The 12,874-nt window shown below is 40.1% G+C and overlaps 1 protein-coding gene across 10 annotated transcripts in view; it reads left to right on the top strand.

Moving 5' to 3' along the window:
• LDLRAD4 (low density lipoprotein receptor class A domain containing 4) overlaps window positions 1-12,874 on the top strand; it is a 426,914-nt gene that overhangs the window by 410,131 nt on the left and 3,909 nt on the right. For all 10 annotated transcript variants that reach the window (XM_073331676.1, XM_073331675.1, XM_073331677.1 and 7 more), the window contains one exon: window positions 2,614-2,768. In XM_073331676.1, the coding sequence (XP_073187777.1) occupies window positions 2,614-2,768 (155 nt within the window). The remainder of the gene's footprint in view (window positions 1-2,613; window positions 2,769-12,874) is intronic.

The raw sequence follows: 12,874 nt of genomic DNA on the forward strand, positions 1-12,874 counted from the left end.
TTTTTTGCTGCATATTTGTGAAGTAAAAAAAAAAATTCCCCTGGAAAAACTGTATTACTGATCTTGTCTTCTTTATGCCTGTGTGTGGGTAAGTAGATATAATTTTTTCCATGCTCAATTTTTGAAAACCAGCTTTACTAGGGGATGTGGGTGGTGGTGGTTAGGAGGACGTGCCTCTCACATTTGCTGTTAACTAGGGAGCCTGGGTGGGGTGGGAGGGTATGTGATATGACTGTATGCTGGCATACATCAGAAACTGCACTAATTGCCTTGAGTTGTGTCAATAAATGTGGACTACTTGTGCTATTGTCCTTTTTCTTCTGTTCTAATAACTAGCAGGGGGACAAATTGGGTACAGGAAAGGATTAAATATCTTCCCCCCCGCTCTTTGAAAATAAATTGTTACCCTTGAAAATCTAATGGGGTGTTTTCTTATGCTCTGTTTTTCATTTTTGCGTCATAAAGCCAAATTTGGAAACAGTTTGTGTGTACATGCTGTAATAGAATACATTGGTTTTATTATATGTGACCATATTTTGATTATATTTTTTTATTTGTAAGTCTCTCAAATGCATCAGATCCTGAAACATTTATTGAGAGAAAGGAGGTATTGCCCTTTCATAGAAATACTGGGCCCTTGATAAATTTGGAAGACTCAGCCCTTGGCAGATATAGAACTAAAATGTCATTCCAGTGATCTCTACATTCTAGGAAAGTCTAAATCAACATTACTTGTTTTGCATGTTGCCCTTTAGCAACAATTTCCACAGTAAATATATAGGCAAAAAAAAAAAAGTTGTGAGTATGGAGATGCTCAAATATCTAGCCTTTATATATTCTGTAGTATAGTAATTGTCTTCTGTGTCAAGTTTGTAACCTGCAATTGTGACCTATGGCAAATTGACCTTATCCTAAAACACATACGTAATGTCTGTGTTTCATGCTTTTAGACGTTTTAGCTATCAGTACAATGACCTGAGAAAAAACTGACAAACTGATTGTTGTATGTGGAGTTCTTAGTGGGAGTAATGGGAGGGCATAAAATACTGAAGAATGAAAGTGTGTGTAGGAGTTGATTGTGTTATTAATGAATGGTCTATACTCAACTGAAAAGAAAAAATAAATTAAAAATGTAATTGCATTGTTAAAAGAGCTTTTAATCTTGGAATAATTTCAGTTACACCTACTGTGATTAGCAATGAAATTAAGCTGCTAGACTTCTGTTTGTATGCCCTTGTTCATAGATAACTTCTGACAAGTAACAAAACGTTGTAGCACAAGCAGATATAGCAGCTATTACTACATGCTAGCACTGGCATGGTAGTATGCTTGCCTCTTTGCATTTCTTGAAGGTTTGTGATGGTTTTGTTTGGAAGAGATTTTAGAAGCTAAAAAGCATGGTTTGCTTTCATTTGCAGTATAGGACATTTTGAAGAATACATATAGCAATCCTCTTTTCACTCAACTTTTAAAAATCACCCTGGAAAAGAAAGATATAAAAGGAAAAAAGTCCCCTTTTTTTCCCCAGTGTATTTACATTTCTGCTTTTTAACTTTGTTAGCTTCTTTTTTGCCTGGCTAAGATTTTCAAAATTGGGAGCCTAAATTTGGGCTCTAAATCCATATTTAGGCATCTTACTAGGTGGTGTCATTTTTCAGAAGTGCACTTTTCCCTTTTTACCTGTGTGGCAGCCAAAGATGTGCTCCCATAGACTAGACATTCTCTTTGAAAACTAGAGCATCCCTTGTGAGTGATGAACTGTTTCCATAGAAATGTAAGCGAATGCATAACTCCGAAGGGCAAATTCTTCCCTTAGACACACCCATGCTGCTCCAGTAAAGCCAGTGGGGTTGCATAGGTGTAAGTGAGGGAAATTTTTGCCTCTAAATAACAATTTTTTAGTGGTACAAGATAGTAGTTTGCCAAAATGGCAGAGTTTGTAATGTTTACATTATAAATAGCATCATTTTCTCAATTGTGTCTGTGCTGGCTTTCATTTTTAACCATGCTGGACTTTGCATTAGTTTGAGGTACCAGAACTCAGTAACTCAAGGTAAAATCCTACCAAAGACCAGGCACTTTGTAGTTTTCATACGAGTTCGCAGATCGAGGCTTTCCTTTAACTCTTTCAGTTACGTTCTATCAGCTGCAAATTGTTAGCATGGCTGAGATACGGGAAACAAAGTCTTGATTCCTCTCTCTGCAGTATCAACTCTGATCCTGCTGGAGATCCCAGGATTGTCCTCACACTGTAGGATGTTAATAAAAATAGCCTTTCCCACTGGGATCACTCCAAAGGACTGTGCCGCCTTCTTCTTCGGGAAGAATTACCTTTGTGGAGGCTGCGGTGAGAGTGCATCATGAAGTGTCTCTTAACCTTTGATTTGCAGCTACTCAATGGCCTAAACTCTGTTAGTGCTTAAATGTGCTCTCTGCATTCTGGTTGGGGTGCAGAGTTCTTGACAAAACTGATGTTTTAATTAATTTAAAAATGGCCATCAATAAATAGCTTGAGACAATTGTCGTGAGACACTGAATGTTTGCAGAGTATTGTTGTGGAAAACAAATGTTCTGTGTCCAGGCTGATGGTTTTTCTCCCTTTTATTGTTTCAGCTGAACTGGAGTTTGTTCAGATAATCATTATAATCGTGGTGATAACTGTTATGGTGATAGTGATCATCTGCCTTTTGAACCATTACAAACTCTCAACACGCTCTTTCATCAACCGACAGAGCCAAAACAGGAGGCAGGAAGAAACTTTGCAGCCGGTAAGTCCAACCCCCTTCATCCCATCCTCCTCCTCCTCTTTCATGTTGGTCTCTTTCAGGGCTTAAAGATATATGAAGTTCTGATTATAGGCAGCCATGCAAAAAACTTCTGGCGTCAGTTTTATCATTCTCTGTTAGTGAGTTAGTTTTTTTGCCATTGTGTGTATTAATGAAAAAAAGAATCAGTGCACGATTTTAGAATTTCACTGCACGGCTGTTTTTAGGCACTGCTCTGTTTTATATAGCAGCTTTTTCGTGCTTCATATTTGTCTGGTGGTGCCAGAATGTGAAAGCCCTGACTACTGCTTCTACTGCATGTTTTTAGTAAATTTTCACCATATGGAAGGTGTTGCAGTGATGACCTGGGAAGATTTGTCATTTCCTGTTTATCCTTAGAATAGATACAGCAGAGGCAGCAGCAGCAGCATTAGCTCCTTACCAGCTACTGGGGAGAATGTGAAAAGCCTGACATTTTTCTCTCAGCTAATTCCCTTCCATTCCCAGGCTTGTCTCTGCTATCTGGAGGGGGGAAAGGCATCAAACAAATGTCTTAAATCAGGAAAATGATATATCCCCCAATTGGGGAGAGTCGTGACATTGGTGGGGCTCAGTAACTGAGTAAATGCCTTTTTGTAGTTCCTCTGGGTTCTCCCTTTCCCCCTTGTTCTGTTTAATGTCATTTTCACAGTTGCAGCACATGTGGCAGCCGTGCCATCGAGGGTCCAGAGATGTTGCAGGCAGTCCCTACTAATGCCCCTCATGTTTCCGGTGTCCATTAAAGGCAATGGCAAAACTCCTTTGACTTCAGTGGGGCTAGAATTTTATGCCAAGAGTTTGATGCTTAGACGAAAGGTCCCACATGTAACCCTAAGGTCTCTCTTCTGTCTTCTAGAGCACCTCCTAATGGTGAAAGGAGAGCTCGCTACCTGTGCCCATTGAGCTCTTTCAGCTCAGGTTGGCAGCAAGAATGCCATTTATGATGATAGTTTTTGTGATAAAGACATCATACCCCCTTAGGAACTGGGTTGAAACCACAACCTTATTTCACATGCCCATTGAACATCCAGTGTCCATCAGATGATGATGACTTTCAACCACTACTGCATTGGGCTGGTTTCAAACCACTGACTAGAGGTGTATCTCCTTTCCAACCGACTGAGCCACCCAAGAACTTGCTTCTTTTTTACATCTGTTTGTAACATGATTATACATTTGATCCAAAGGGAAAAAACTTGTATAAAGTCCCAGTTTTATGTTTTTGAGTGAAGTTAGTACTTATGGAAATGACGGATGAATTATGCTAGTTAGGGTTAGACACAGTGCCAGCATTCTCACTCCCCACCAGTACCAGCCCCTGCTGTTCTGGTGATGGGCCTCTTCTGAGCAGAGAGAGACACTGTCTCAACTTGTGTAGTGATTTTGTATTTGTAGGTGAATGGGGACTAAGCTTGACGCTATCAAACGGGTGACCTAAGTCAGCATTGACCCACTGTTCCACCTGGCCCTCTCACTCACGGTGTCATTTTAAAACAATGTAGTAAGTCCCTAGTAAATTCTTCTTTGGTAGGACAAATTGCATTCTTTATTTTTTTGCAGATGATTTTGGTTCTGAGGGGGCTATTTTATATCCTATAGCCTAGGCAAACAGATGCTGTAAGCATCTCAAAATATATTCCCTGCCAACACACACATTACAATGTTAGTGTCATGAGATGACAACGTAGTCCTGAAAGACACAGTGCAAAATATGGCAAACTTATAGTCCCTGGAGTTCTTCTTTACAGACCACCTACATTCTGTTGGTATCTGGGGGATCTATTTGTTCTTGCACCTAAGAGAAGGAGGAGAGAAACTGTCTTATTGAGAGTAAATGATGTAGACGTTCCCTCTCCCAAGGTACCTCCAGAATATTGTATTCTAACGGGGTTAAAACAAAATCAGAGGTCTTAAAACTTTTCGCTCACATACTTCTTACTGTCTGGAGAAATCATTTAGACTAACTTGAGTATTTTTCTTAAATGGACACCATGAATTTAAACTTTTTCAGACAGAAGTATGATTGTTTACCTACAATTGCTAGAAGTACCCCTGAAATAACTAGAGGAGGTTAAGAAATATTTTTTATCTCCCCCTTGTTTTAATGCAGAGTGCTGTCAAATGCATACAATAGTCCATTTCAAGATTTGCCTTTTATAGTCAATATCCCCTGTTGTTTGAGTGGGTCTTGGTCATAGGAACTATGGAGAGAAAAACATCTTTTTGTAAATAAGAAAATTTAATTTGGTACTGCGGAGAGAGGAGCAGGCATCATGCCTGAAACAATTTTTAACTCATTTTTAAAATAATAACTAAATTTCTGTTTGATGGTACCCTTTTAAATAATGATAATCCCAGTCCAGTAGCTGGGAAGAGTTAAGAAACTCTCTGGGATGGGGTTGCCATCACTATTGTTCATTTGGGTTTCTATTCAGCCAAGAACTTTACTTCAAATGATTTTTCCATTTTTGTAGGGCACAACAGGTGATGCTACTGGGATGGTCCCTAACTAAGGCCTGATCCAAAGCTCACTGAGTCAACAGAAACATTCCCATTGACTTCCTTGGGCTTTGGATCAGATCCAAGGTTGATCCTGCAAACACTTGCGGTATGTCTATGTTGCAATCTAAGCCTGGGATTCAAACTGAGGCTCAAGCCTAAACTCCCTTCCATCTACACACAAATTGCGCTAACCCAGATCTCGGACCCAAAGTCCGAGGACCCCACGGCGGTGGAGGGTCTGAGTCAAGCTGGGACCCAGGGTTCAAGCCCTGTTGCTTTGCAGTATAGACACAGCCCCACTAGCTTCATGCTCTAGGAATCCGCCAAAAGTATCCCCCAATCCCCTGGGCCGACTTCCTTTGTTCTCTGGACAGTCAAGTTTTTCCACACTGCACCACAAACAAAGGGCTAGAGCAGCCATATTTTGGAAGGGCACTAGGAAATCTGGGATATGGGTGGTTGGACACCGGTCCACATAATGCACTGTAAATGCTGGAGCCCCAGGTTGGGATCCAGAGTTTAACAGTTCCTGACCTGGAGTTACAAATGAATATGGATGCTCAAGCACTAGGTTAACAAACCCGGGGTCTGCTAACTTGAGTTCTACTAACCATGGGCTTATACTGTAGTGCAGACGTATCCTTAGGCACATGTCTATAAAACTGGAAAGAATTTCCAATAGAAACAGTTACATTAAAAGCAATAAACATTCCCCTGCAATGTTCACAGTCCAGGCAGTGAAGGGTTGTGCCAGTTCATGAAAACCAGAAAATGCACTATTGTGTGAACCAACTTGGAAAATGAGTAGTCTGTTTTCATTGTCTAAACAGTGTGAAATGCACAAGGTAAATAAACGGCTTCAATGATGAAAAGTAACAGAAGTCACGTAGATTTTTTTTTTTTTAATTCTGTATATAGGTTTTCAATCTGGCAGTGTCCCTTTAAGTATTTTGCAGGTCTTGTTCTCTTTCAATTGATGATGAAGGTATTCAGACAGGAACGGATTTAGAATACTTATTGACTACTAATTGCTAAAGGAAGTGCACATCACTCTGGCTCAGCCCTTTGCTGTTTCTGAGCAGCAGTAACTGAAAAGAGTGGCAGTTCAGTATTTTCATAGAAGAATTACTTTTAAAAATAAAATACAAGTGGTCATTTCTCTGTTTCAGTGAACTTTGTCCAGTTTCTGCTGTTGCTTCCTTACATCCAGGCAATCCTATTAACTTCATTGAGACTGCACAGATGTAACTGCAGGCAGAATCTTAGCCCCTTTTGCTTTAATTTGAATTCTATACACTGGACAGCTCTGACAGGATTTTCATATGAGTTCATATTTGCATAAGTCTTAGGTTTGCTCCTTTTATCACAACCAGTCCTGGTGCTGCTAATGTCTGAACTGTAGCTAGATCACACAGGTTTATGGTGCCACAAAGACTGGAAACCCAGATAGCTCATGTGTTTTATTCATGTCTTTCCAAAAAAAAAAAAAACGATTGAAATTAACAGATTAAAACTCCTCCTTCTGGTATTGCCAGCCTCAGGTGTTTAAAAATCATGAGACTGGCTTAAAAGTCATTGGATCTTTTTTTAAAAAATACATTTTGGGTTATTTTTATTTGCCTTCTGATTTTGAAGTCTTTACAGAGAGAATGCACTTGCTTCATGTTTTCAAGATTTTCTTTGCAAACTTGAGGGCCAGAAACTTACGTATTTTTTTAATTGGAATTCTCGTACAATCTCTTGATTCATGCAGTTGGGCATTAAAAATAACACCAAATATCACAAGGTTTGCAATAAGATCACAAGAGTTGTCACTGCTGACAAGCCCGGCTTTTCAAAGGGCAAAAAGGGACTAGTCCTGAAAATGTCAGTGACTCTTTAAAAGAACATGCTTTTAATAACTGACTGTGTCTCAGTGTTCAAGCTGAAATGCGCTTTCCTGTGTACCCATCAATTCTCTGCTTTCTTTTCTTTTGTCTTACTCTTCTCCAGCCTTTCCTCTACTCGCCTTAATTTTTAAATTGTCTTGATTTAAGGTGCTGAAAACATCACATGTATCTAAACCAGACTCACAGATATGTGATTTTTCCATAGCAGTTTTGCTTCAGGCAGATGTTTAAGGTTCTACTACATAACCAGTCTTGCTATCTACCAGGGTGGCTAAAAACACTATTCTTCAGTGTAGATGGAACCTAACCATGACTTCAAATCATAATAGAAATAACACAAGCTTTCATACGATTTTAGGGACAGAGTTAGATCCCGCCTATGCTGCAGGGTTATACTGTGTTGAGGGACAGCCATGTTGTAAATGGGCTCCCTGACATGGTTGGATTTGTATTGTACAGGTGACCTAAAACGGCAAGGTAGTACTTAATTGTACAGACATTATGGTTAACAAAACATTAAATGTTGCCCCCTGCTGGTCAACCCATAGAGGAATAAGCAGTGCTTGAATACAAAATCAAAGGTGAAGTAGCTAAAGTATATAAAGGCAACTGAGTGGGAAGGCAAATGTTATAGTGTGTACCATCCTGTGGGAACGAAATTAGTGCTCACACAGCCAGGAGCAGGCTCAATGCTGTTTCGCTAGCAGAGTGCCATCAGCCAGCTTCATACTCTGTAACATCTCATGTGCTGCTAACTGCTTCTATGAGCAGTTCAGGGATTCTCAGAACACAGCTGTATGGTGGCCTTTTAGGGGTACACCAGCCTAAGGTGCAGCTGACATCTTTTTGGATCTAAATTATGGAACAGAGAATAGTGGATCAATGTCCTGTGAGAATTGAAATTTCAGCCTTCTTGGTAAATCAAAATGATTCCATGAGAATGTAACTAGAGACACTGGCTCAGGGTGGCAACCCTACTCTCCTATCTGCAAGGCCAGGAACTAAATATAAATGTTCCCCTCTGGTGGTTAACCCATAGTGGAATAAGCAGCATTGTCTGTGGGGACATTGGGAGAAAGTTGATTTTGAAAATGACATGTGAGAGGACATTTTGCAAACTTCTGACATTCCAGTGGTGATTTCTCTCTCTCTCTCTGCACCACTGATCTAAAATGAACATGTAAAGAGTTCTGAACACTTTCACTGCCCCAGGCCCACTCCTGGCAGCAAAAAAATCCCTTGCAGAATGCCATAGGAGACATGCACCATGCAAGACACTCGCAAATGATTGGCCCCAGCATCGCTGCTTCCAATCTCTGTGAGAGGGATCTCTGTTACAGTCAGCCAGCTTTCAGTAGTATGTATATTGATAATGCCTATCTGGTACTCTGAGATACTATTCCAGGAAAGCAGTTGTGAAAGTACTGTGCTCTTCCTGAATTTAGCTGGAACAGGCAATTCAGGAGAAAAGCAACAAACAGCAGTCCTTGCCTGTGTGGCATGACGATGGCAACAACAAAAGGAACTGTTAAATAATATGAAAATTCCAGGGATTGGCTTGGTGATGTTGAACTTTGGCTTCGATTGATCCCCTTTAAATTGTATTTCCTTTTTTTATTGCATTAGCATTACTAGTTCTATCCACTGCTGGCAGCCCAGCATTACCTATTTTTCCTTCCATTATTTTAACTTTAGAAATAAAAGAAACCCAGTGGGAATAAGTTCCCAGATAACAGCCACAAGAAATAAGTGCCAATGCTATAACTTTATCACCAGAGCATAGCAATATTTTCACCCTCATTGCCCTCTTTATTAACCCTTGTGCGCAGGGTTAGCCTTGCAGTTTGCAGTATCCCAGTTGTCAGGAGGGAATTGGACATGTATTGCCTTTGCTCTCTGATTGCTGCTGGAGTGCAGGGGGATTGGCTCATCTATGCTTCTCCTCAAAATGTACTGCCAGAAGGGACTCTGATTTGAATTGGTCTGAGTTGCCTTTCTCCCTCATCCATAAGGTGGAAGGAACTGGGTCTTGTATGCCACCTTCTCCGGTCCCACTGTCCGAAAGAGGGCTCTAGCCCATGAGTTGATAAGCAGAGATAGCCAGTTATGGGAAATTGTTTGGTGATTTTGTGATACGAGTAAACATAAAGCCACCACAGTGTGTTTAAAAAGTTACTCATTTGTTGGAGTGTTCTGGCCATTGTTGTTTGAAGCCTACCCTAATAAAGGCACAGCATCTCCTTTAATGGGGGCAGCATAGTCCAGGGTCAAGGAGCAAGGAACTCCTGGATTCTAATTTGCCACTGACTCAGTGAGGGGCCTTGAGGAAGTCATTTCTTATTCTTCAAATGCAAAGTGAGGATAATAATATTCACTCACATTAAGGGACAACTTGAAGGTTAGCTAATGCTTGTACAGTGAAGTCCAAGGATGTAAAAGCTTTAAGTGTATTCATGGTCATTATTTCTGCTAGCTGTAGCTAGTCAGAAGACAAGTATAAATGCAGTTCTTTCCCTGATTAATTTTCCCCTTACCATCCCAGTACCCTGTCTCTTTGTCATTGCACAGCCTTGTGCAAAACACCATCACTGTGCTTGCACTTAGGAAACAGGATTTCTAAGGGAGAGAGAAATCTTGCTGTAATGTTTGCTTGTTCTACTGGGGCATACAAGTTTTGTTTTGCTTATGTTGTAAAGGGGAAGTGTTGCTGATCATTAAGAAATATGACAGTCTGTGCCTCTAAAGAAGAAATAGATTGTGGCGAGAACTAGTGTGTGTTGGCTAACCCTAAAAACAGTCAGACTGAGGCTCTAACTGCAACCAGTTACTGCCACCTAGGGTCAAAATTAAAAACTACACTCAGAAAAATTTAATCTGCAAAAAGTGTGGCTGCACAGTTTAGGTGGGCAGAAGGAATAGGAATCTTAGGCCATCTCTAAACTGCACTTCCGTTGTTAAAACTTTTGTCGCTCAGGGGTGTGAAAAACACACCCCTGAACGACAAAACTTTTAATGACAAAAAGTGCTGGTATGGACAGCGCTTTGGCAGTGGGAGATGCTCTCCCAGCACCGAAGCTACTGCCCCTCGTTGGGGGTGTGGTTTTATTTTGTCTCCGGGAGAGCTCTCTCTTGACGACAAAGAGTGGCCACACTGCGCACCATAAAACCAGGCTGTTGTGAGGTGCACAGTGTAGACACAGCCTTAGTTTCAGAAAGAAAGGAGTGCTTTGACTTATCAGCGGTCACGATTGTCTGTACATATGATATGCCTTTCTACTGTAAGCATACTAACACAACATTTTCAAAATATACTCTGCTGGGAACATGGCTCTAGACTTTGGGGTAATGGTGGGGGCTTCCAGCCTGAGGCCTTTTTGCTTGGGTTTCTTCTCCTAATTTAAACTCCTATTTCTCTCTCCCACGCTCTTTGCTAATGGAGGCAAGTCCATCCCAGTGCCCTCATGTCATGTGCATTGAAGGGAACAGCATTAGCTATACCCGATGGAGCAAACTTTCACTGGCATCCAAGGGTAGTGATGATAAGCCATGAGAAAGTACAGTACTGAACTGAAATCAGGGTTCTAGTTCCGGTTGTCTGCCAGACTTGCTGCGTAATTGGGAAACACCCATAATGCATGACAGAAAGAGAATATCTCAGACAGATCAGCCCGGAAACTTAAAAGTGGGGTATAGGGGGATAGTCTATTTCAATGATATCGAAGCAAACCCAGAGTAAATATAGAATTTCTGCAGTCCCAGCGATAACTGGCAAACAAACTAATAAAAACCCCACCAACAAAACAGAAACAAAAATCCTTCAGAAGTTTCCAAAGTGACAGAGGAGTTGATGCAATTGGTTGAGAATGTCGATGAGTTTAAAGGGAGTTTTTCTTCAGTCTCACTAGAAATATTCCTTTTTGAAATGTGGAGCCAGTCAGATATTTTTGCTTCATTGTAGTCTCTGAATTTTTATTAATCATAATTTTGTGCTTCTAATTTACCTTGGTTTAATTAAAAATATTGACGACATTGCACCTCTTCCAACAAATTCCTCCCCTCCACTCCCTATTTGTTGATTTGTTGACTTTAAACTGAGGAAGCTGGGCGACTTTGGAGGCATCAGGAAACAAAATATGTAAAAATGGCTTTGAAAAGTCACCTGCCTGATAAATCTCTTTGTGAAATACAAAACAAGGAAATTATTTTATGAAGCATATGCAATATCACAAGCTCTAAACCTTGACTATTATCTTTACTTTAAGACCTTTTAGTGTGAATACAATAAGCTTTATCAACTGCCATTATTCTTTCAGGACCTAAATCTAAAGCTTCTCTCCATAAATTAGTACCAAAAGCAGGAATATACCCATGAGAAGACCTAGCTGGAATGCTAAGGTTTTTACTTCTAATATTTTTTAATTATTAGTTTAGCATGAAGAGACATATCATCTTCCATCCCAAAATCTAATACTCTTTGAAAAGAATCAAATGTAGGGCTCAATACATGAGATTGTTCTTCCTAAGTATATATCTTGAAGCCCAGTTCGGCAATGCCCATCATCTACCATACTAGGGAGAAAAATTTAAGGGAGCATACTCTCCCAGCTATGCCTTGATAGCATAATAATTAATGTAGAAACCACATCTTTTAAAAACATCATTGAACAGCATCCCTTTAGTTAGAATATTCAAACCCCACAACATCCTAAGAGTCACAAATGCCATAGCCCAACCTAGCAACACATGATAAAAGAACTGAGCCAGGAGGCAGTCCCTCTGGAGGCAAACTTCTTATAGCTAACTCTTCCCACCCCAGTCAGCAACATGGAGCTGAGTCTTGGCTGGTGGAGTAGCAGGAGCTAGTGCCAGGACTGAGAGGCATCCACTGCTTTATTTAAGTCTAAAAATCACAACTCCTTTATTTAAAAAAAATAACTGGTGAATTATTCGGAAAGGGAAAGTAGTTATTGTTTATACCTAGTGATCAACTGATGAGTGAAAATAAGGTAAGAGCCATAGATTTTTTTTTTTTTAGTATTGAATTACTATATCTCAGTATATTGATTGATAGAGAAATAGCAAGAGAGAGTGAGAGACTACAAATACAATACTATAAAATCTTTATCTTATTTTAAATGGTGCAACTTCAGATTCCAGGAAAGGAGATAAAGGAGATCTCTGGCTGGCAGCCAGTAGCTGAGAGTGAGAACTCGTCTGCACTCTTCAACTGCTGGCTATCAGGTGAAATCCACAAGTATGGGGGTAAGGAGAGTATAAGGAAAAACTTCTTTAACATGTTCCCTTTGATAGATTAAATAATTTCAAGGATGGCAAAGTGGCTGAAAAGATCTAACTTCGTATCAGATACCTGTGCAGCCAGAACTGTCTTTGGCCAAATACATGTCTCCTTTCATAATGGAGATAAGAGTTTCTTTTTAGAGTGACGGGAAAAGCCCAAACAACATTTATGGCATCTCAGTTCCTGATGCAGCAAAGCATGTAAGTATATTAAGCCCTACATTTTAAACTAAAAAAAGTTTAATTAATTTAGGAAATCCGCATCCAACCCCTCATCCCCCACTGTAAGAGCGAGAACCTAACAAACTGAAGTGTACTTAATAAGAGGGGTGAGAAGCATTCAGTGCTTGATATTAAATACAAAAGATTTTTGTTTGCAAA

The sequence above is a fragment of the Lepidochelys kempii genome, chromosome 2, assembly GCF_965140265.1.
Source record: "Lepidochelys kempii isolate rLepKem1 chromosome 2, rLepKem1.hap2, whole genome shotgun sequence".
NCBI classification, from domain to species: Eukaryota; Metazoa; Chordata; order Testudines; family Cheloniidae; genus Lepidochelys; species Lepidochelys kempii.